The sequence below is a fragment of the Amphibalanus amphitrite genome, unplaced genomic scaffold (assembly GCF_019059575.1).
Source record: "Amphibalanus amphitrite isolate SeventyFive unplaced genomic scaffold, NRLGWU_Aamphi_draft 001767F_arrow, whole genome shotgun sequence".
NCBI lineage: Eukaryota > Metazoa > Arthropoda > Thecostraca > Balanomorpha > Balanidae > Amphibalanus > Amphibalanus amphitrite.
This window is the reverse complement of record NW_024883260.1, coordinates 18,526-43,506: the sequence shown is the minus strand read 5'-3', so window position 1 is coordinate 43,506 and position 24,981 is coordinate 18,526. Positions and strand designations below refer to the sequence as shown.

Genomic DNA, 24,981 nt, shown 5'->3' with positions numbered 1-24,981 from the left:
TACGAAGGCACTAAAACTACTTCATAAATGATCAAATGCATGTTAAATTCGAAATCGGCCCGAAAAAAACTACCCTAGAAACATGTAAAACTCCAAAAAGTGAACCGAGGTCACCAAAGGTCAATGACCTGACCTGACCTTCAGGTGACCTTGACAGTTGACACCCAAAATACTGCGTGGGACCAACATCATTTACATGTTTGGACGTTACAATCACAAAAAGACTGGAAATGCGCGGATAATGTGAGCCGACTACGCCAAATCGCGATTCCGGCCAAGCATGGTCTCGAGAATCAGGTCACAAGTCAAAAACCATTTGAGTCAGAGTCATGAAATCTTTAGAACATGTGTAAAATTGATAAACTCGAGAGGTACTGAAAGTTTCGTCGTGATCGGCCGCTTTTTGCGCGAGTTATGTGCGAAAAGCCGAGGTGGTCCGTTCGCCCGCCTATAAGTGCGAGGGTTAATTTTGGCTTTTGATGCCGAATTCTGTTTTATGTCGCTTAGAATACAGTCCGAATTAGATTCGCTTCACTTCACTTCATTAATATTTTGTTGACTACCAGTCAACAAAAGCTCAGAAGTATATGTATTCTTTCATTTCAATCCATTGTTTCTGTCAGAGGCATATCAACCTTGACCCGCAACTGACAATGTGTTTTAATTACAAGAAAATACACTTGTAATTCCAAAATATGTTGCCAGTTTTGATACCGTTGGCTTGAGGACACGTGACTAGCCAAGTTCAGAATGTTCTAAGTAAAACTAAGTATCATAAAGCGAAAAAATGATGCTGCTAAAATCAAGCCATTTTGATCGCGCTGTGTTGGACATGATTGCGTTTTCATGAATGTGAGGTCTGCTGCCAAACTACTAGCATTTTTCTAATGGTTTCTTTCAGGATGTGTTCTCTCATCCTTTTTTTAAACACTGGCATTTTATCAACTCACCTCTGAGCTTCTTTAGCCGAGAAATTTTGAAAAATCCAAAATCATATCAACTCACCCCCTGTAGGGTGGTGAGTTGATATGAACTTTGGCGTTTTAAAAAAGGGGCTTAATATATACATTTTTTATTCATTTTTGCTGATTGCCTCCCCAAGGCATGTGCCATGAAACTGGCACAAAAAGAATTCCGTAAATGAATGTGGCTTTTAACGAAATCTAGAATAACCTCAAAATCCATATCAACTCACCCCGGTTTACGGTAGTTCTCTATTTCCGATTGCGTCTTGAGGAGCAGCGTGGGTAGGTGCTGATGTTGGTTTTGGGTGTTGTTTTTGTTGTTTTTACAGAAGATTTCTAAGCTTTTGATGCCCTCTTTATATCACAAAACTTGCTATTGTGCACATGACTCAAAACTGCGTTTTATTGTCATTCTGTTGAATTTATTATGCTGCGGCGTTAGTGGCGCGCTTTTTGTCGATATTTTGTTGACCGGAAATGGAGTGGATGGGGAAAGACGCCTATCTCGATGCATGGGGCAAGACGCCCCCAGTTTTCTGAAAGGGGGGCGTTTTGCACGGTGGTGAGAGTGCAGGGTAGCGCCCTGTAGGTCGGGGCCGAAAAGGCCTCTCTCTGTCCTTTTTTGCTGATATATGCTAAACGACTGCAGATATCGTCACCAAACTTTCAGGACTCCTCCGGGCATCCATTTTACACATTGCAACAACATTTTATTCCAAAGGCTATGATAGGTTGACCACAAATGACGTCAGAATGACGTCAAGTTCTGCCATGTTCATCATTTTCTGTTGATGGATGGGGTGGGGGCGCTTTGCACATGGGTGTGGGCGTATTACCCAGGGTGTGGGGCAAAACGCCCTTTTGTAAGGGTATGCGGAAACCTTTTTGGGGGGTTAAATACCACACGCAAGTGTCTTTTCTTGGTCTCAAAGCGTAGTAAAAAGAATGAGCTACATGATGGTGCCCAAAGGTTTGAGTAATCTGGGTTGGGTTGAGTGTCAGAAGGTTTCGCGCTTAACCCTATTAGTGGCAGGCTCCTGGTATACCCCTATTAGTGGCAGGGGGGGGGGGGGCTGTTTACGACCCCCCCTTGATATCTCGAGATCTAACGGGCCGATTTTCAAAATTCAAACGGCATTCGATTTCGCTCAACGTGATCTACATTTCTAAAAAATAAAAATTAAAATATGTCAACAGGGGGGGGTAGAGGGGGGTAAAAACGGGCAAATTGCAGATACATTTTAGACTGTTTATCACGGCTAGGTTTCTGAACCAATCCTAACGCAACTTTTGCCGATCGATAGAGAATGAACCAGGAATTCACATGGATCCTAAAAATATGCATTTTCAAAAATCATAGGCGGATACAGATCATTGAGATTGGGGGTACACAAAAAGTATAGTAAATAAGGTTTTTGTTGGTACTGTTTCTAAAAAGGGTGGTAATGGTCTTGTTATGTTACAATTTTCTTATGAGAGAACGACTACAATTGTATTGGTCATGCATAGGCGGTGTCAGGGCACCTATGTTGGGAGGTAAAACATAACCCCCCTTTTTGGACGCCTGGATCCGCCTATTATAGCAAAAACGTGTCAAAAGAGGATGCACAATAACTGTATATGTTATCACATGTATACCTTTCATTCACTGTTCGTAAAACTGGTGCAGCATCGTGATCTTCGCCCAAATGACTCGCTTCACGAATAGGACCCCCAATTCCCAGTGCTCTGGAGCCGCCCCTGGTAAAGTTATGAACTTGAAATTTTCAGGGAATAAGCCCAATTTAGTTTTAGGAAAAGTCAGAAAATTTCAGCATCGTAGCTTCAGCGGTTTCGGAGATATTGCCGAAAAACCTGAGGGGTGGATAAAAACAACCCCCCCCTGCCACTAATAGGGTTAATGGGGGCGTTTTTGACCTATTCACCCTAAATGTTATGTCCCGCGAGTGTGACTTTGGCCCCCCCTTTTGCTAGCGGCTGCGACCGCCAGTGCAGGAAGGGTGACCTAAACTGCAGCTGGCTGGCCAGGAAGGCCGTCAGATAGGCGGGCTGGCACCGCCGTCTACCCTAGCCGCAGGCAGGATGGTGCGGTTGACATGGCGTCGGTTAGGAAAGGGGAGGGAGGGGTAACAATCTGAAAAACACGCTACACAAAATGGAGGTGGCTCGATTTGCCCTAGTATGGTCACAAGGGAATAATGACCTATGGGTTCGGGTCCAGGTCATGAAGCTTTAGGAAGCTGGAAAAGGTACTGTTAAGGCAAACTTGACAACTTCCCTGCTGACTAAAAGATAAATTTGACAATATTATTAGTTTTTTTTGCGTGTTTGGGAAACGCTGCGACCAGCACACACTGGGCCGGGGGCCCGGAAAAGTGCTAGAAATTATCTGTGATTGAGTTGTTGATCTCAGTGACAAGCAAACATGCTGAAAACGAAGTGGGGCTGCTTAACCCTCGCCGGACCTATTGTCGGACCCCCCACCCCCTCGCCCGGCCGAGGGGGGGAGGGTCGGTACGACCCCTTTTCGCCGTTTCGCCCGTAATAGAGCTAGAGCCTCGCGGAAAAAACAAGCGTGTGCGCCGTTTCAAGACGGAACGATTGATACCCGAATTTAAGGTCCCAGGTCAATCGGTAACCTCTGAGGTGAAGTCAAAAAGCCCAAGGTAGGGTTTGTTTTTTGTAAATAATTTCGCAAAAAATGGCCGCAGAGCAGCGATTTTGGCACCATCGTGTTTGCCTGGCTCAGGCGCGTCGAATGGTATACTTTTTGTCCGGGTGAGGTCAACTTAAGGTGTTGACCTCGAGTCAAGGTCAGGTCAGAGCCCATCAGGCCACGAACTTAATCGAAGGAAGTCGTATTGCATATCATTCGATTAGGGAGGTCTTTCCGAGTCCATTGGTAGCTTTCCCGAGTCGCTGGCTCAATTTGATCATGAGTTATTGACGAGAAACTCCTATAACCGTAGTGACGTCATAAATGACGTCACGGAAGGTCAAAAATGCAAAAGTAAAGCATCGGATCTTGCAAGGAGTGCATGAAATCACGATTCCATGTGCTTGAGATAGTTTGAGATCATTCCATGCGCATAAACAACAGTTTCCTTATTTTCCCATTTACTTTTAATGGTGAGGTCACGTGACCTCGAAGAGTAGCAGGCATTAGCAAAAATTGCGAGTAGGGCATGACAGAAAGATGATTAGTGGTTTGTATGGCATGGTCATTTTTAGCGGCTCGAAATAACATTTCTCAAAAAGTCTAACTAAAGAGCAAGTTGTTGTTGATTATCACTGACTTGTGTTTGGGGGTTAATAATGACTGAATTGTTGAGTTTGGCCCAAATTTTTTGACAGCATTGTGTGCATTGATCAATTCTGAGCTCAGGGACATATATTTTATTTAGATTATACGCGTTTGTTTTTCACAACTTCCAGCGCTTTAAAGAGCGCCGGGCCTTCAGTAGAGCGGCGAGGTGACAATTGCCCCTACATCATGTGGTTTACTGGCGCATATCTCGAAAAGTAGCAGGGAAAAGCAGCAAAGCACCTGTATGCAACGAAAGATGAGTAATCAGAGGCTAGTATAAAATGTTCATTTTTAGCCGATCGAAATAACATTTTTATAAAAGTCTAATTAAAAAATAAGATATGATTTTTAATTACGTCTTGCAGCTGCTTGCAAAAAGCTAGCTTATCTTGCAGAAAAGCGATGCAATATGTGAGAATGATGTTGGCACAGTGAACAACAGTGCCCTGAGCTAGTCTGACAGGAAATTTCGTTCAAAACGACGATTGGTCAGCTAATAAATTACCACTAAAGATCATCATGAAAATCGGTAAATGTGGTGGCCACTAGAGAGTCTAAATTGTCTTGTGTTTGGTGACAACTGACGACCTCAATTTTGACCTTAGGGAAAAACTGGCATCGGAATCGTATTCTTCGATCAATTTGGGATTAAATGATACCTATTTTGTTCATATTGCGGACAGTCAGTTTGGGGGAATTTCTAGCACTTTTTCGGGCTGCCGGCCTACAGTGCAGCAGCGCCGCAATACTATACGGAGCGTGCGACATAACGGACGTAACATCTCAAAATTGGACCTTTGTTGACCTTCAGTGACCTAAGGGTCACCAGTGACGTCATCCCCCGGCGGCCAGCTGGCCGTGGCTGCAGCGGTCATCTCCTCCCTGCATGACCATCAGGGGCGCGGGAACTACTTTCAGACTGGGGGGCACACCATAATAAAGATCAACATAGGGTGCCCCCAAATTTAGTTTTCCCACCGGTTTTAAGCCACTTATTTTTCATCCCTTGGCCTTTTCAACAAAAAAAAGAAAACATGTGCAAAAAAGTGCGGTATTCCGGTAATCATACAGAAGACACCGTTTTTAAGAAAAAAGAAATTAAATATCAGCGAGAAACTTCGCCAAGGTTAAAGGGACTATCCCACCTTTAATATGGGGTTTGAGTTGAGATAGCCAAGTTTGCGTGAGGTTCAGAAACCACTATCTATCTAGGTTGCAACCCCTGCGGCCTCTTGGTGTTGAAGAAATTCGTTCCCTTCATTTGAAAATGGGCCTTGCGCAAGGCCCTATCTTCAACATGGAGCGACCGTTAGTGTGACGCCAACTCGTTTAGTCATTCTGATTTAAATGGGTTTGTTCGTTGAAAAATCGCTTAAAACTTGGTCTGAACTTTGTTGTGGTGCCTACAGAGTAAAAAGAATCAGCTTTATGACAGTAATGTGGCCTGGGGAAGGAGGTAATTTTGGGCTGTGACGTCACATATTTGAAAGTTTGTGTTTGGAATATGGGAAGCCTAAGATGTTTAATGAAAAATAAATGCCAGAACCGTGTTCCTGGTCATCCAATCTATAAAGTCGGGCACAATTTAACTGGTTTTAACAACATTTTAGAAGGTGGGATAGTTCCTTTAATGTAGTCCGCTCATTGGTATCAAGCACGGTTTGCTTCATTTGAGTTATTCACCATTTTTCATGATGCACACCCTAATTTAGGACTTGCAGACTGGAGATGTTCCCGGCAACAATCGGTGACGTCACGCACCATTGCCGCCTGACACGAGGTGCGGCTGCAGCCACGCGCTGCCGAGAACCCACACAGAGCCCGGTCTGCGGCGCCTGTGTTACAGCGCTGTACGGGAATGGGACGGACTGCCGTTGGACGTTTGACGGCACCTGCTCAAAATACATCTCATTGCAGATCAATCAGTGTAACAATTGTATAAAGAGTCAAATCGCGTCATTACTGCCGCGTCCCGTAAGGGGGGCCGAAACGGACCCGCTACCTTCCTAAGCATTGTAGATATCGTCACCAAACTTCAAGGACCCGTTCGGGAATCGGACATTATTTTCAAACATTGTGGCCAATTTGTTCATGCAGATTTCCAGTTTGTTTGCCACAGTATATATACTGTACGGTCTACATGCATTCCAATTTCCAAGTTTAATTTTGATGCCTAGGCTCGTTGAAAGATTGCTCTAATTCCTATTAATGTATACGTTATTAAATCCTGCTTGAGCCGAATTTCCCAATGCAGGGTCAACACAGCAGCATGCTAATTTATATACCGCACTACATCTATCTACCATAGTGCTACTCCTGATTTCGCTGCCCTGCAGCGCGCCAGTCGCTGCCACTGGACGGACACGGCCACAGAGCGTTCCGTCTTATCTGTGTTCCTGTCGGGGATGGTATATATCTACAGCGGCGTCGGCCGACCTCAGTCAGTCCGGGAGAGTCGGAGCAGCCAGCAGCCATGTCACGACCACAGACATATTGTGTGAGAAGAGCCGAGTGGATAAGGAATATGTATAGAGGTATTAACTGGGAAGTGAGAACTATTGTGGAGAAGTACGGATCATGTGCACATTTGATACCGGACACTCTGCTACTGGCACTGGACCTTGTGGGCAACCACTCTGCTGGGTATCAGGCCTACTGTACCATGTCTGAGGTAACCCGCGCTGTCGACAGGCTGGTAGAAGAACCGCTCATGTCAGCCCTGGTGGATCTCAATGACGCCGCCGCCGCCCGGTGTCGACACTGCCAGCCCGACCAGCCCCTCAGGATAGCCTCCATCAATGGATCGGGCAGCAGTGTCGAGGGTCTGGATGACGGGAGAGTCGGCCAAGGGGCGACGTCGGATTTTGATCTGATGTTCGAGTTTGACGGTCCCTTCCGCTGGGCGGCGCCCGGAAAGAGAGAGGAGCCGGCCGTTGTTACTCCACAGTCTGCACCACAGCTGTGGGCCCGACCGACCAAAAACCCAGGTTTCGTGACGCTGCACTGGGTCAAGACGACAAAGTGCTGCCACGAGAAGGCACTGGAGGCACTGCCGGCACACACCATGCGCAATCTCATGCTGGACTTTTCTCGGGTTATTAGAGGGGGGGCCAAATCAGCACCGCCGGACCGGCGGTCAATGTCAGGTCATCATATGATGTTACAGACGGCGGTATTGACTTCGTGCCCTGTATCCTTGCGCGTGGGTGGTGGCCGGCAGAAGACCAGCTCGACGGCTGTCACCTGGTGCACGACTTTCCACCAACGGCGGCACGGGATGAAATCCGTAATTTCGGAGTTCACCTCGTGCCGACCGGCCGGCCTGGCAGTGACACCGAGGTTATCGAGCTTCGGATTTCCTACTCACGGGCGGAGCTGGTCGCCGTTCGCCACCTCGCTTCAGTCATACGGGCGGCTATCAAGGCTGTAAAAGAGATGAAAGGCATTCTGAAAAAGAACGAGGTGATGGGCGATGAGGTGAAATTAAAGTCTTATTTTATAAAGACAGCTGGGCTCTGGTTGGCCCAAACTACGCCCCCTCGAATGTGGAAAGGCATCGCTGATTGTGTCTACAAAATACTTGATTGGCTAGAGGAAAACCTTACCAATGGGAGACTACCTTGCTTTTTCGATCACAACATTGATGTGGCGGCTGAACTCAGCACAAAAGAGCGACGGGATATCATCGACACCATACGTCTGATAAGGGAGCATGCCACGCTCCTTCTGATGGCAGTCTGTGTGGATCAGTGGTGGAACGTGGATCTGCTGCTGGAGGGCGGGACGGAGCCGCTCTCAGAGCGTGAGTTGCGGCTCCGTCTGGGACGGACGCTCGTCTGGCAGGCTGTACTGGATGGTGTCGTTTTCCGCCCCACGGCTCCGTGGTGGGAGATCTGGTTGAAGCAGTTCATCCCTCGGCTGGTCCGCACGGCACCACTTCTACTACAGTGGTTTCACTACAGCACTACAACACACATCCAGCAGTGTTACCTGTTCATGGCGTGGGCTGTGGTCGACCCGGCGGACCTGGTAGGCGGGACAGTGATGACGTCACCAGTCAGCGACATCGTCACGCTGGACGTAACGCCCCTGATACAACTCCTCACCAGGTCTGACCTGGAGCTTCTGCTGGGTGACCCGGACAGAGTGGCCACCTGGTGTAGTCAGCAGCTGCGGCGGCCACTGGAGGAGCGGCCGGTCGGACTGACCGCCGAGCTGGACACGCCGCGGGGCCGTGCCGAGCTGCTGCTGCGGCCCGAGCTGCTGCTGCAGGCTGTCCGCGTGAACGCACCGGGTATAATGGACGTGTGGCGGGATATAGACCGGAGAAAGAAGAACGACTGGATGAGTAACTACCTACCAATGTGTTCCTACCAGGGGACCCGGGAGTGGTTGGAGCGGTTCTTGGACATCAACCTTCATAGGCAGCTCCATCACCGACTGCCAGAGATGGACGCCGCGTCTGTGGCCGCCACGGCCGGCCTCTGGCGCCGCCGGCTGCAGCAGCTGCTGTCCGGTGACCGGCTGCGAACGGCCTATGACGCCGTCACCGGCTGGTGGCCGGACCGATGGGAGATGACGCCGTACTACCTGGCGGTGGACGAGACCGACTCAGAAGGTAAGACGGAAATAGCACTGTCATTCAAATACGTGGTTTCATTTAGTACCAGTGTCATAACAGACGTGGCGGCATTACACGAGAGCGGTTTATTGAATCTCGATATGATAAGAAGGAAAACGACCAATACGACTGAGTACCATAAAATAGCATCTAGTGTTGGGTGTTATGTACCTGTATTTATCGAAATTGCATGTCCTTAAAAATTATGTTACAAGTAGCATGCTTACTTTTCAAGTAATGCTAAGGGTCATATGTCTTACTAATTATGCCTATATTTTGAAATAAATTTACGAACCTCTATATATGCCGTGCATTACATACAACGATTAAAAAAACATCTATTAACAAAATTCAATGCTCGCGTTCCCCATCTCACCAAACTCACCCACCGAAATGTCTCTCACCTGGCCCCACTGAGTGACCTCCCACCTGACCCCACTGAGTACGGTGTGAGTGTTACGGTCCCACCTGACGCCACTGACAGACCCTGTCCCCACCCACAGCTGACCCCGCTGACCGTGACCACTCACACCGCACCCATCCGTCTGACCTTGCTCTGACCAGATCTTGTCCTTCTTTCCAATCGTAGAGGTGTCGTTGCTTACTGTTGTATCGAACGACCACCAAGTTTTTAATTTCACCTGACCTACTGTGTTCCAGACTCGGATGACGACGACGGAGAGGCCGGTGGCGAGGAGCGGCGCGGCCCAGACGAGGAGCAGACAGTGGAGGGTCTGCCTCGCCCTCAGCGAGAGAAATGGCAGCAGCTGGAGCGACAGCACCAGCAGCTGTTTCAGGAGCTGGACCGGCGGGGCTACAAGAAGAAGAAGAGTCTGAACCAGCGGCATGATGAGGAGTGCCGGAGTCTGGAGCGACGTCATGACAAAAAGTGGCGGAGCATGGAAGAGCGGCACCATGACGAGCTGAAGAGGCTCCACCAACGACACGAGAGTGCTACCAGGTGCGTGGAGCTTCAGAACCCGGGGCAGGCGCAGCAGGAAAGACGTCAGAGGCATTTGGAGCTTCTAAATAGGAGAAAGCGAAGAAAGTCGGAAGAGCTGGAGCGACAGCACCAGATAGAGTGGGGAGACCTGGCGCAGAAGGTCCAGAGGCAGTGGAACAAGATGAAGCGGAGACACCAAAGCGAGTCACAAGAGCTGAAGGAGAGGTACCCGAACATCTGGACAGGGGAGGAGTTGGACCGGCTGCTGGAGGAGTGCAGCAGGAGGCGTCAGCAGTTGGGGAAGGAGCTGGGGAAGGAACTGGAGTTGGAGCTGGAGTTTAAGGAGGAACCCAGGAAGAGACAGGAGAAGGACCTGGAACTGGAAGAGGAGGAGGAAGAGTCATTGGTGCGAGGTAAGATTTAAGATTCAGGGGTAAACAAAATTGTGTTGTATTTTTATATTAGAAGAACGACCGGATAAAACTCAAAAACTAACAAAAACACTAGCAAAAGGATAAGTCAGTCACAAAAGAGTTGATAAGAACGCTCGTCCAACAACGTGTTCACGTTATAAGCATTAATATTCGACTCATTTCGCGATTGCGGCAATGTCAATCTTCCTGTATCTTGTTAGTTAAAAAGATATGTTAACAGTAAAAGTACATACAACGTAAATAAGGAAAGCATATAGCGCCATCCTATAGCCAAGTTATCATTTAACCCGCGACCGCCTGGGGGGGGGGGGTCGGATCCGACCCCCATCCGTTTTTCTTGAATAACTTATTAACCGCTTACGCTATCGACTTGAAACTTGGCATACCTTCTCCCCCATCAATTTGACGTCTCCTGTGCAATTTTGAAGAAAAAAAAATTCCAAAAAGTTTTGAGATATATTGATTTTAGTGATGTAACTACATGGCGTTTTCAGTCAAAAAGTGGTTAATGTTTAAAAAATCGCCAAAAATCAAGGTTTAAAGCAAATTGCAAATTAAGGACATGAATAGATGCAGATCAACAAGTTCTTTAAAATGGCTATCTCGGATTTTCCATAAAATGCGTTTTTCACCCCTAAAAATTCAAAAAACTATATTTTTTGGAAAACAGCTCATAAAATCCAAAATTTTGAGAATTTCCAAAAAACCGGAATATATGTTATAGAGCTCTATTAGAACATTAGATGTCCCAAATTTCAACTTTCTACCTTGATTTTTGACCCCCAAATTGTAAAAAATAGCTCCAACATGCATAGGGCATGGTGACGTCATAAGCATTTTCGTGAATTAGAGGCACTTCTGAACATCGCATGTGAAAACAGATGGCACCACTAGATTCCTGGGACAAAGCTCGTCTAGAAAAGTGCATTTTTATGTTAAAAATAAAAAGTTCAAAAATTGACCTTTTTTGGGCCCTCTCTTAGTTATGTATGGTATAAACGATTTTTTTTTATGCTTTCAATGCACACTTATCACCAAGCACAGTGACTTGGGGTCACATATAACCACTACCATTGGATTCGGCGTGAAAAATAAGCCATAAAACATGTGTCGCACGCCCATGTAGCAGAAAGTGAAAACCGTGACCTTTCGTGACCTGACCTGACCTTGAACCGTACTTAGTATGACCCCTATACGCACATGGTACCTTCACTAGGTCTTTGAGGTCATTTTTGGTGAGTTTCGAGCAGCAGCTGTCGATTCCGCTGTCCGTAAGCCTAATCATGCAAAACCCCAGAATTTGACCTTTGACCTGACCTTGACCCGAAAGTTGACCTCAATCTTAAAATCTTAAGAGTGCTTTGGGAAGGTCTCGTAGAGACCTTTCGAACGCCGCCTCGCGGGGCTCGATACGACCATTGGTTCTCGAGATAACAGGGGGGGGTCGGATCCGACCCCCCCAGGCTGTCGTGGGTACGGAAATAGCCCAGGCGGTGCCGGGTTAAACGTACATCGATAGGATGTATACCGTGTTACATACCGCGTTCCATGGTAATCTTAACTCAGTAAAACATGTTACTTTTAAACATATCATCAGAATTGATTGATCATTCCGACATGTCCTGCCCGAAGTGGTAGAGATCCTATCGTAGCTGACAAATTGACGGGAGTTTCAATTATTTCTGCATCTAAAAGCAAAATACGCATCTATACACCAATCCTATACAATCAGGGTCGGTGTAAACAGTACATCATGCCCTTCTGATTCCAGACCCCAAGAACCATGAGAGGCAACAGAAACAGCAACAACATGGCCAACGACAACAGCAGCAACAACAACAACATCAAGAAGAAGAACAACGTCAGAGGCGGCAGCCGAGCCGGAACGTTGAACATCTCAGGAACCTAATAGAGGTCACCCGAAGACACCGCCAGCAGCGTATCCAGCTTCAGGAGCGGCATAACCAGGAGCTGGAGGAGCAGAGCAGACGTCACCGGCAGGAGAGGAAGGATCTGGAGCGGCGCCTCGGCTGTCGGCGGGACAGCCAGGAGCGGCGCCACAGAAAGTGACCGACGTGAGTTCATTTAAGACCTTGACCTTCATTTCATGTCTTCATGGTTATGTTATGACCTTGACCTGAGGTCAATCTTTCTTAACAAAATGGATGAAAATGATTTTTCTGTTTTCCCAATAAAATTCATGCTGGGCGCAGCCTTGGAAGATAAAAACACCATATATTTTTCATGCTCCTTAGGTCTGTTCAGGCTGATATTTGCCATATCCAATCCTACTCTGTTTGTGTTTCAGGATGTCAGCAGAGTCGCGGACCACCCCGAGGAGGCGCCACTACGGAGAACAAGTCGAGGGTCAGACATTTGTGGTGTCAATTAAGTTCAAAATGTGTCGACTGTGTAAATATTGGAAATAGAAAATACATTGAATAATATTGTATATCATCACCGTTCCATGGAACACAGGAAACAAATATATACATAGGTGAGTGTTGGTATCAGTATGTACAAAATGGCGATGTTCACGATGTTCATAACGTGTAAATAATTGTACATTGGATGTGTTACAGGGTGACGTATGTTGTTATACAAGTACAAATTGTTGTTCGATGATGTCATTTATTGAAATGGGCTCAGTGAACACTCACTGTTGTTTATGATACTGATGTCCGTGAACACTCACTTTTTATGATACATGTCTTGTGTAATATGCATTCTTGTAAAAACTATGTAGACATTAGGAGGTGTACCGATCGGTACATACATACGAATCTGTACCGAATTATTACATGGTAACCGTTGGATGTGGTGGCCACTGGATGAAGTGTCAATATAATATTAGCCAGCCACGACCCAGCTAACTGCGAAGGAAGACCGGGCCGGCCGGGCTCCAATGATAGCGCTGGTCTGCACCGCCACGTCAACCGCAGGAAGGGTGACGACAACTGCGGCCGACTGGCCAGGAAGGACGTCAGATAGGCGGGCTGGCACCGCCGTCTCCCCTAGCTGCAGGCAGGCCATGGTGCGGTTGGCGTGGCGTCGGTTAGGGAAGGGGGTCTGGGGACGGGGCAGCAATCTGGAAAATACAGTCCAAGATGGAGCTGACGCGACTTTCCCGGGTCGGGTCACAAGGGACTGGTGACGAACGGGTCCTAGTTTAGGTTATGAAGATTTGGAAAGTTACAACAGACCCGGTTCAGTAATCTGAAGGCGACCTCTGCACGTGCAGCAGCACCCCAACCGTGACACACGGGAATGTAGCGTCTTGTGGGTGTCCGTACCTACACGCCAATTTTAGTGCAATCAGCCCAGTAAACACCGATATATTGCAATTGTTACCAAACCAACAGCTCATCGTTTTGCACGTGGCACGTGTAAAACGATGTAAGTAAAAGCGTCCCCACGGCCGGCCTGTCGCTGATGCTCAGAAATTTTCCATGAGAGTTTGCTCGCTTCGCTCGGTCGTAACAAAATATTTATTTACGTCCGGAGCATTTATTATAGGTACATATATGAATATAACGAAATTAATTTTTATAAATCGTTATTCCTATTGTTGTTGAGAAAAGTACGCTACTCCACTTCATTAAGGCATCTAACACCAACCATAGCATCGTCGTGAATCTTTAATAAAGACACTTCCCCTCCGACCTTCTCACGACTTTACTGCCACGGCAGCCAGCACGGCTCAAAACGGCACCGTCCCCGTTGGAAATCTATTGGCGACCTCAGTAACCCGAAAACGCTCCGAAAGAAAAACAAATGGACCGGCGACCACAGGAAATCAGAGGAGGTCGCGGAATCAAAGCGCGAGGACACCACGCCTGCCGCCGGTGTTACATCTCTGTCCAGCGGTCTCTCTGAAGAGCTGCAGTGTCCCATCTGTGTGGAGATGTTCCACAGGCCCATTGGTCTCGGGTGTGGCCACACGTTCTGTGAGGGGTGTCCCAGGCGCGGAGGAGCGGTGGGGACAAGGGTCCCCATGTCAGTAGGACGACCATCGAGTCGGCCATTCGCTCTGTGACGCTCGATAATAGCCGTTTTCAGGACGTAAACTGGTACACATTTGGTGCATGTAGATTAAACTGCCGTGCCATCTGTTCACGGCTTCTGTTAGCTACTGCAGCCGAAATGCGCCGAATTCCACACCTACACCATTCGGTGGTTCTGGCACGTCGGGGCCACCCCACGAGTAGTAACCGCGATCATCGGTCACATACGGGAACAGGGGCGAGGGGGCATCAGATCGCGCATCACCGCTCGCCCTTAGCCGGCCATTTCTCCCTGCCTCAACACCGTTGACTGTTTCTGTGGGGTCACGTGAGTGACATGGTGTACAGGAGAACCCCAAACGACTTCAAAGCTATTGACGAGTGCAGTGGAAGGTGTTCCAGTTCTCCAAGCACGTCCCGAAAGCAGGGGACAATGTCATGTTTCGGGCTGAGTCATGCACTACCCGAAAAACCCGTTGTCAGGAGAATGTGATCAGTGAAGAGGAAGTAGGACACAACTCTGGTGTCATCTTCAGGAGTAGCGAACAGGCAGAGAGAGAGAGAGAGAGAGAGAGAGAGAGAGAGAGAGAGAGAGAGAGAGAGAGAGAGAGAGATAGAGAGAGAGAGAGAGGGAGAGAGAGAGAGAGAGAGAGAGAGAGAGAGAGAGAGAGAGAGAGAGAGAGAGAGAGAGAGAGAGAGAGAGAGAGAGAGAGAGAGAGTGAGAGAGAGAGATTTTTTTCAAGTGTTGTGTGCAGTCTGCAATCAGACATAAAATAGGACGGGCAAAACGGTACACGTAGAGCTACGATGTTACTCATGAGTGTATGTGTTATAGGCAAATACATATCAAATTTATATAAGTGCAACTCCGAGGAATGATTGAACCAACAAGCAATGTTGTTAAAATTCAGCGAACGTCAACTCTTGATATTCAATGTTCATTACATGAGAAAAGCTCTTAGGTTACAATGTACTGTACTATTAAGTTACAATTTCCCAATGATTGTATTTATTTGTATCTAATGATGATATTCATTTTATTTCTCTCTCCCTTTCTCACGCCCACAATCTCCCTCTCTCTCTCTCTCTCTCTCTCTCTCTCTCTCTCTCTCTCTCTCTCTCTCTCTCTCTCTCTCTCTCTCTCTCTCTATCTCTCTCTCTCTCTCTCTCTCTCTCTCTCTCTCTCTCCCTCTCTCTCTCTCTCTCTCTCTCTCTCTCCCTCTCCCTCTCTCTACTTCAAAAGACGCCTTATATGGTGAAAAACATGAGACGTCGACAGGATACCCGCCGGGCTCCACTGATAGCGCTGGTCTGTACCGCCGCGTCAACCACAGGAAGGGTGACCTAAACTGAAGCCGACTGGCCAGGAAGGCCGTCAGATAGTCGGGCTAACACCGCCGTCTACCCTAGCCGCAGAGCAGAGGAAGGCCGTCAGATAGACGGGCTGGCACCGCCGTCTCCACTAGCCGCAGCTGTGGACGCGCGGCTCAGGGGAAGGGAAGGGGAGGGGACGCTAAAGAAATCCATGCATGCTTATTGCATTATATGTTAGAGACAAGGTGTGGAATCGGGCATTCTATATAATACCTAGACATTCTGTAAAATGTCTCACCGACCAGCATGGACGTCGAAAGCGGGGGACGGGGGGGGGGCAGCCGAGGAGCCCGGGGACGTCCTCTCCAAAAAAAATCCCCCATGCATGCTTTAAGAGTGACTATATGCAATAGTCATTCACAATGCATTAAATGGAAATTGTAAATAGAGCTAGACTTAAAAGATACTGATGCTAGTCAGTTCGACCGTACACATATAAGGCCTCATATATTGTATCATCAGCTTGCGAAGTTCGGACCGGTCACAGATCGGTAGACAAGGGTGACGCCACAGGGGATGGGACGGAGGGATTTCCTCTCCCAGTTCACGGGGTAGAGGGATATCCCCTCCGGTTTTGTTTATTGCTATCGGTCTCATGCCTCTACGTGCTTTTTTAATTCAAATACACAATAGGAAACTCCGTGAAATCAAAAATTCCTATACACCGACAAGCAACTTTGCCTGAATATATGACTGATATGATTAGCAGCGCTGGCGCATCAGAAAATTTGTGGCATATTCCTAGTCGCTAATAGTCTTTGTTGTTCTTTTTTCGAGGGGCGGGGTAGGCTCTTTCCGTCTAGCGAGACCATTCCAGAGCCGGATGGATGATATGAAATAGGGAGAGACATTGGTCTGGGCGGGCATCACGGTGACTCGTCGGGGCTGAGCCCATCACGAGGACAGACCAACCAGCCCCCTGACACTCACCGCTGACCGCACCCGGCCACGGGCGTGATCCTAGGGGAGCTACCCGCCCGCATGTGGGATAAAGATGCCCGTCCAGTCCGGAACAGGGGGGTGGAGGCCTGGAGGAGAAGGACAGGACTATCCCGAGGATGGAAACGACGGAACGGGCCGTTGAATGCTTGCAGAAATGCAGACGAGCAGAAGAACTAGCAACTAGCGAAAGCGAGTGTCCGTATTATCGGGTTATCGCATCCACATCTGTGACTTTACCCGCCTCATGAGACTGGCCAGCAGCCAGGGACCTTAGTTATCCCAGGAAACTGGTCAGTCGTCCCTCAATTGCAGCAGGAGACTGGTCTTTGACCTCACTTGTCCCAGAGGACTGGTCCATGACCTTACCTGTCTCGGTAGGTAAGGTTCCGCAGCCCCATCGTGTCCTTTCCGGCCTTTTCAGTGCCGACAGCGCCCTCTTAAGGCGACTCTGAGCCCAGAGGGCGCTGTGATCGACTCCGAGACCAGATCGGACCTCCCGTCACCTCCACTCCGCCGGCCGTATAGTGACGTCACACTGGAGGACTCCAGCGAACCACCGTTCCGTGCTTCTATCCTCAGGATACTGAAATCCTTCTCCTCCACGCCGCAACCCCCTTCCGGGCTGGACAGGCAACTTTATCTCATGCGGGCTGCTCCCTTGGAGCGGCACCGCTGCTCCCGAGGGAGCGCACCCCGTAGCCGGGTGCAGTGAGTGCCTTGGGGCTGGGTGGCCTGTCATCTGGACGGGCTCAGCCCCGGTGACTGTAGGGTGCCTGCCCAGACCAATGTCTCCCCCTAATTCCTATCATCCTCCCGGCTCTGAAATGGTCTCATTGGACCGAAAGAGCCTAACCCAACAAAACAAAAAACAAAAAATCCAGCGAACGGTCTGACACGCTGCGAGGCCACAAAACAGACACGTGACACTGAGACTGACACCAATACCGACCGTCAGTGGTACTGACACTGGACACGACACCAAATAGCTGACACTGACACTGACACCAACCGTAGGCACATTGAACGACAGACGACATTCAGTATCTACCTTCCCCTGACTGCCACTGACACTGAACGCCCTGCCGTCTGTACTATTCCTGTCGAAAATAATAACACCCCCTGTAGGTACTCTAATTGCTATTGTCGTCCCCATCATTGGTGATATCGTGTGACGGATATTCCGTTGAATCACGTGTTAAGCTGAAAGTCACGGTCAGACTAGCCTAGTCCCCGTGAGAGAAATACCCACGTGAATGGATTGTTTCGAGGGGTACCGTACCGGAACGAGATATTTCCCGCTCATAAAATCACCGTACGGACGGAAGTTGGGAAACTTTTATAATTTCCTCAGATCAGCAGATGTGCAGATGGATGAGAGATGGAAGGGTTAAAACGTAAGACATTAGGGTTCCTGCTAAAACATAGCTACATTTTAATCTGGCTATGAACAGAGAGCCCAATGCATTAACCCGCGCCCTGCTAGGGGGGGGGTGTGTTTGAACACCCCCCCTTGTGATTTTTCGCGAATATCTCAAAAACGGCGGCGCGGAGCGCCGCCGTTTTTGGTACACCTTACCATACATCAATTCTACACATGTTGTGAAAATTTCAGACCAAGGTCATGCAAGGTCAGGTCACCAGGTCACTTGAAGTGACCTCACCTCATAAAAAGTTTCAATGTCTGCCATAGCTACACCGAGTGACCGATCGCTTTGAAACTTTCAGCGATTGCTAAGAGCAAAAGCATGTACAAAACGTATATCTCAGAATTTTGATATCGATGACCTAAGGTCAGGTCAATTTTGCGACCTCCCCATTATAAGTCAATGGGAGAAAATTGAAGTGCGCCTCTTTTGGACGAAAGACATTATAAACACTCCCAAACACCGAATTACAAGTGGTTTAGAAACATTGAACATGAAAATGGTGTCCGTGACCCTTGTTTATGCCCTGAGGTCATCTTAGGTCACGAATGGTATCTAACAGTTTTTTCGCAAATAACTTTTGATAGAGGCATGCTAGAGCGATGAAAAAGCCTTAGATGTGTTCAGCTCGACGATACGGATCGACTGATATGCAACATGACCCTTTCCGGTCAGGTCATGACCTTGACCTGAGGTCAAATTTTCAAGTTGACCTTTCAAGGTCAAGTTATAGTTCATTCGATGCGTCTTGACGAGAGGAACACAATGCCGGTAAAAGTAAGCTCGTACAAGGCTTGGGTCAAACGTTATTGCAGAAAAACTATTTCCGAAAAAATCGGCTATTTTGCAGTTTTTGCCCCCTGCAGGCAAAACCGTTGACGTTAGGTCAAATCTGATAGAATTACTCAGAAAGGGCTTTAATAGGGCTATCGAATGCGCTTTTCTGCGGCGCTGTAGCTCTATTGGTTCTCGAGTTATGAGTTGGCTTCTTGGAAATTTTCGACATTCGACCTGGAAATCGGCGAAATTTTGCCTTCAATGACCTCTGGTGACCTGACCTTTGACCTGACCAAAAAATTGACCGAAGTGATTTCGTCATTGCCGCCTTCCGCGTATCGCTACGTGGCCCAGGAGAAGAGTTACAAGGGGGGGGTGTTCAAACACCCCCCCCCCCAGCAGGGCGTGGAAATCCAGGACCCCCAGCCGGGCGCGGGTTAATTTAATAATCAAAACTGCTTGGTCAAAACTAAGGTTAAGAAACCAGATAAGACTAGTGAATAAGCCGTTAAGACAGCCGCTCGTATCACATGAGTATCTCGTATAAAACATCACATAGCTTTACAAAACGATTCACACGTTCATCACGTACCAAACACGATAAGCAGGTAAGTATACAGATAAGTAATGTCACTGCCCACGACTTGTGACGAAAATGCATCATCCCAGTTCCCCCTATATCTCAGCCATAATTGCTCAATTATTCATTGCTCAACAAAGGGACATGCGGCAAATAAAGAAATCTGTTTTCTTATAAACTTATCTAAAATTACGAAAACACACTCGCCACAATTTTCCAGACAAATTACATTAAATCGTGTCGCTTTACTAAGCATACCTACAAAAACCGCATTCACTCTGGGTTTGCAGTCAGACCAAACGTGACAGATATCTCTGGTATGTCTGATTCAATTTGCAGGAAGGCAGTGCTCGCAGAACAGAACCCGTGCACCGTGGAAAATCTGACACCGCTCGGCGATCTCCGTGCTACAGGAAATGTCTCAACGGACCACCCAAGGCTATATAAACCAGGTAGAACGCTCCGGGAAAAAAGTTGGAAACAATAAATTAGTTGCGGCATTCCCTGATGACGCGAATGTGGGTCAGCGGCCGGCGGCCGGCCGCCGCTAACACTGTATGAGGAGGGATGCGCGGAACTTTTGCTTGTTAGTGATTGCGCTAGGCAGTTAAATGGTAATGTTAGGATATGTTTCGAAAGTAAATTGAACGACGCTTCGAACGCCGTCAATGAATTTGCGATACGACGACTATTTGTTTAGTTAGAGCCGGCGAACTTTTACCTTCCGACCGCGCGCGGAGGCGATATGGTGCCACGCTGGCGGTTTTTACGATAGCTCAAAATTCTTTTGAGATAAAGAGATGAAATTTGACATGTCCTATCTTTTGATCAAGCTGGATCTTATGGTACAAGTCGCATATTTAAGGTAGGTCAGGTTAGTGACCCATGTTGTCGCTCGTGAGCCTCTGCACAGTCCAAAAACAACGCAATTTCTGAACACTCAGTGCCAAGAAATCCTTCACAGAAAGATGACACTTGGCAGAAAGAAGAGTTGTCGGTTTCTTACCGTTCGTATGTGTCGTGTTTTCACAAGAGTTTAGTAAGGTCAGGTCCGTCACGTGACCTCCCCTCATAACTCAATAGGTTTGCTATCATAGAAGCGTTTATCAATCGCCGGAAATCTTAGCCAATCCCACTGGACACTGGATCTATACCCACATGGGGCCCTCCTGACTGGCCACTCCCTCTGAAATCCACAATAACATTGGGCTGCGGCCACGGTTATGTATTAATACTTTTCACTAACAGAAATACAACTTCAACCAGCACAGTGCACGCCGCCACAATACAGTCCGACCCACGTCCCTGATATCGACTAGCTCCCGGCCGGATGCACATACGCAGAGCCAATCAGTCCGAATGTGACCTGCAGCTTACAATTGCTGTGTCGCATGGCGCATGGCACAGGACGATTCCTAGCAGCTGTCGGCTGGAGTGGAGAAACAGCACGTTGCGACACACCGCGCCGGCGACAGAGCTCAGCAGGGCTGGTTGGAGGCTGGAGCCGGAGGTAAGGGCGGACACAGGCACAGACATTGCAGGACAAATAACAGGATGTCAGTTAGGGATATAATTCAAGACGAATGATTCAAGACGGACTGAAATAATACACATTTTGCTCACTTGGATACCAACTTCAAACTTGACGTTTATGTATAGCACCATGGAAACAATGGGCACACAGGAAAGAAACAAAAGATGGGAGTTTTTTAACTCAAGGAAGTAAAACAGCCCGAAGTGCAGACAAGCACATACTTTTGGTAATAGCTATCAGCTGTCCTACTCCTCTTCTCCCTTCATCAACTACTGGACACATTTGAAGCATCATATATAGCACCAATGTCCATAACCAAAGCTTGCAAGTAGTTTTAACTTCTATGAAGCCAAGGGAAATGTGCCTACATTATGCATGTAAACTCAAAATTACACATGCATGACAAAGGAAGCTTATGTAAAGAGAATAGTTGACAAAAGCATCTCATGGTTAAAATTATTCAAAACTGCACACAGGGCAAACATAAAAAGCAGCAAGTGTACTGTTCTGTTATGCTAAGAAATAGTCCAAAACAAAATACAATCTTTTCATGTTTGAGCTGGTTGTTCTTCTATGCCCCTTCATCCATATCTTGATTACAGATGGGCTGTTACTGTAGGCTGATGAAGTGACACTTGGTGACTTGATTGCCTTTGTGCGAGTTTCAGTAATTGCAGCCTCCTTGGTACTGCACTGGAAAGCAGATTGAATTGAATGCCTCTGAAAGATAGGAAACAGGCAAAGTTAGCTGTAGTAGTGTCAATGATAATAGACATGACATTTTTGTCCTTTGACATACATTTGTTGAAGTACAAAAAGGTACAAAATAAATTGGTTTGTTTCAAGACACGCACACTGCACAAAGCCGCACAGACATTACACAGGCATATGAAATTGGTACACATAAAAATTGATGATTAAAAAGGTCAAAACTTGCAATAATAATTGAAGTAAGAGTAACAAGCACAATCATTTGATTTAAAATGACTTGACATAAGTCACAAGACGCAACGCTCCTATTCTTTTATGCTTTCATTATCCTCCATCTATCAACCAGCTTGATACCAGGCTGTGCAATAGTGTGTACATAACCCCATGTTGCCATTTTATTAGAGCAAGTGGGGTTACAACAACAATGCTAATGTCAAACCCACATCTGCAACCCGTACTGCAGTTTCAATCACCTTACAAGCACACCTTCTGGCAGTTTGATAGGCAGAATGGTCATTACTACTTTCCCCTCATATTCAACACATATTCCCTTTATACAGATACAGTTTAGACCTGGTTATGGCAAGCACTTTCGAGAAAATATAGGTATGATTAAAGTCCAAGACAAAGGTCGAGAGAAACAACACCAACATAAAACACCGACTATGTAGCACTATTACTGTCAAATTCATAAAAATATATACATGAGTCGATCAGAAATTCACTGTAGATTTCGAAAATGGTGTCAAATGCCACTCAAATACCCCCATTCGCATGTACGAAGCAATAAAACACTGACCTTCAATTCCTCGTGCCATTCTCCATAGGCCACTGTGTATTAAATAACGCGTTCACTGATAGCAAAAAAAGAGACCCACATATGACGCGTTTGCTACCAGCCAATCAGCGCTCGAGTTACCGAGCGCTGATTGGTGGAGAGGGCCGTCGTCAGCAGCTAATTACACGTTGTTTTCCTTGAACATGTGCGTGAGCGCTGATGCTGCTCACGGGCTGTTGCCATTTTTCGTAATGCTGAAGGCACGGGAGCGAACCCCCCTGGGACCACCAGATGTTGCGGGTGTTCCCGAGAACAAAATGTAGCCGGCGCGCCAGTGCCTCATTTGAGCTAAAATATCTCGTGTGATTGAAAGCTGTAGGGAGCTTGGCAGCCTGGTGATAGCAGAGTGATTCGCAAAAAAAAAAAACGTTAATTTATTTCAGAAGTGTGTGTGGCTGGCCCCGATGGTAATCGACAGTGGCGTACCCAGGAATTCGCGAAGGACCAGGGCATTGGACGAGAGGGCGCCAATCAAGGAGGGCGCCAACAACAAGGAGGGCGCCACATATCTGAAACTTGAATGTGTCAGTTATGTTCGTACACGTGCGGAACGAACATAACTGGCATACTGGACAGAGGGGCGCCACCCACCATCATCTAGGAGCGCGACGCTATTGATTGGAGGGGCGCCAATACTGGACAAAGGGGCGCCACCGGCCCACTATATCGTCTAGGAGGGCGCCACTATCACCAGAGGAGCGCCAATACTGGACAGAGGGGCTTCGCCATCAACTAGAAGCGCGCCGCTATCGACTGGAGGAGCGCCAACACTGGACAGAAGGGCGCCAGTCACTGAGGGCGCCGGGGACGATGAGCCAAAGGGACAGGGCATGCACGGAATGTCCTGTATGTGCGTACGCCACTGGTAATCGACCAAAAACTATGTCACAAATGACCACCAGTTTCACAAATGACCACCAGTTATTCATTTACGGGAAACGGCGAAACGGTACCTACCTCCATTTCGTCGACCTTGACTTTCATTACATATCTTCAGTAACTGGTTCAGTTCACCGCCATTCTTTTGAGCGTAATTTAGTATACGTCAGAATTACCAAACCGACAATCGACGAACAAAAGAGCCTATTGCAGGTCAAATGTCTCACAAAAGTCTGAAACGGGTGGCACAGACAGGGGAAAACCAGCTAGCTCAAGCACGCCGAACAGTGAGGGAAATATCCCGCCGGCCCCGCCCCACCCACTCACTGAATAATGTACCAAACGTGTCCATTGTACACGTGACCAACACATACTTTGTGACCCCCTCCCCGTCAGATGGAGGGGGGGGGGGTGAGTTTATCAGACACAGGAAACGGTCAGGGGAGGGGGGGGGGTGCGGAGCGGGCAGGGGGGCACGGCCGAGAGACTCGGTGGGGGGACAAGGGAGGGGGAGGGATTCGGGAGAGGGGGCACCGAGGGGGAGGGGCGAGGGGACAGGAGACGCCGTGACTCGTCGAGTGTGAAAACGTGCAGGCTCGGCTCGGTCTGTTTCCGTCGACAGTGTGGCCAGATAGTGTCGGTACAGTTGCCAGATAACGAATGGCCAGAGTCGGAGCTCACGCTTGGTTGCCAGTTCTGTCATGCCGGCGGTATTAGCTGATCTGGAGCTTGGGACAAAGCACAGAAGCATGATTCAGTTATGAGGCTGTGTCAGATAGATTTAAAACGAAAGTATTTGAAGCTATGGTTTTCATTCTGGGTACGGATTTAGAATAGCTCAGAGGCTAATGCAATGCTCATTTTAAATGGAGTGAACTCGATGAACTAAAACGTAAACGTTTCGTCTAAATTATGATAAAGAGTTACGAAACTGCTTCGACATGAATGTGATGGAAACTGGAAATTCCACAATTGCATCACTATTCTGCACAACCAAGGCGGACCAATTTGCCCATGACTTACACCGATAAAGCCCTATAGGATATGTAGGTACCTACCTAACACAAGCCTGATAAAGTGGAACAAACGTACAACGTATGCCGCTCACTTGCTTTGCGACTTGATTTCGCATCTCCTCGAAAGTGAGAGTAGCCATGCACAAACCAGAAATGAGTTGCTTCGCTTTATCCCAACTAAAGTGTGTTTTACACGCTGTAATCCGGTCACTATACTGGCCGGTAGGTGCGGCACATCCCTACCGGAGTTGTGTTCTCACAAAACCGGTTTGTAAAACCCCCGAGCTCCCGTCGAGGTCCGGTTTTCATCTCCGATTCATTGCTAAGTATGGGTTAGCCCAGATATATCCGGAGCTGCAATATATCTTCAAACCGGCTTGTACAGAAGACATCAGTGACTGGCGGCTGGCGCTAAAGAAATGACGGTGCGCGGCTCAGGTTTGAATTATATACTTCCGGAAATGCGGCTAGGCCTTCCGATTTGATTTGTAGGTACTTATTGATTTCAGCATAATGATCGCCGAAATGGTTGAATAACACTAAGAACTCAAGCACAATGAACCTCACGATACCTGCACTACACATCTATTAAACAAATAATAACCGCAAACAAATCCCTAACAATCAGACTG

General features: G+C 47.7%; 1 protein-coding gene across 1 annotated transcript; it reads left to right on the top strand.

Annotated features, from left to right (window-relative positions):
* Window positions 1-6,266: 6,266 nt before the first annotated feature.
* Window positions 6,267-13,134, top strand: LOC122375061. The gene is made up of 4 exons (XM_043354219.1): window positions 6,267-8,890; window positions 9,554-10,249; window positions 12,042-12,345; window positions 12,579-13,134. The coding sequence occupies exons 1-3, from the start codon at window positions 7,708-7,710 to the stop codon at window positions 12,338-12,340; spliced, it is 2,178 nt and encodes a 725-aa protein (XP_043210154.1). The 5' UTR covers window positions 6,267-7,707; the 3' UTR covers window positions 12,341-12,345; window positions 12,579-13,134.
* The last annotated feature ends 11,847 nt before the right edge of the window (window positions 13,135-24,981 follow it).

Excerpts from the sequence above, each read along its gene's own strand:
- LOC122375061 (XM_043354219.1), top strand. The coding sequence starts at position 7,708 with ATGAAAGGCATTCTGAAAAAGAACGAGGTGATGGGCGATGAGGTGAAA. Across the intron at positions 8,891-9,553 it reads GGACGAGACCGACTCAGAAG|ACTCGGATGACGACGACGGA; the intron begins GTAAGACGGAAA and ends ACTGTGTTCCAG. Across the intron at positions 10,250-12,041 it reads GGAAGAGTCATTGGTGCGAG|ACCCCAAGAACCATGAGAGG; the intron begins GTAAGATTTAAG and ends TTCTGATTCCAG.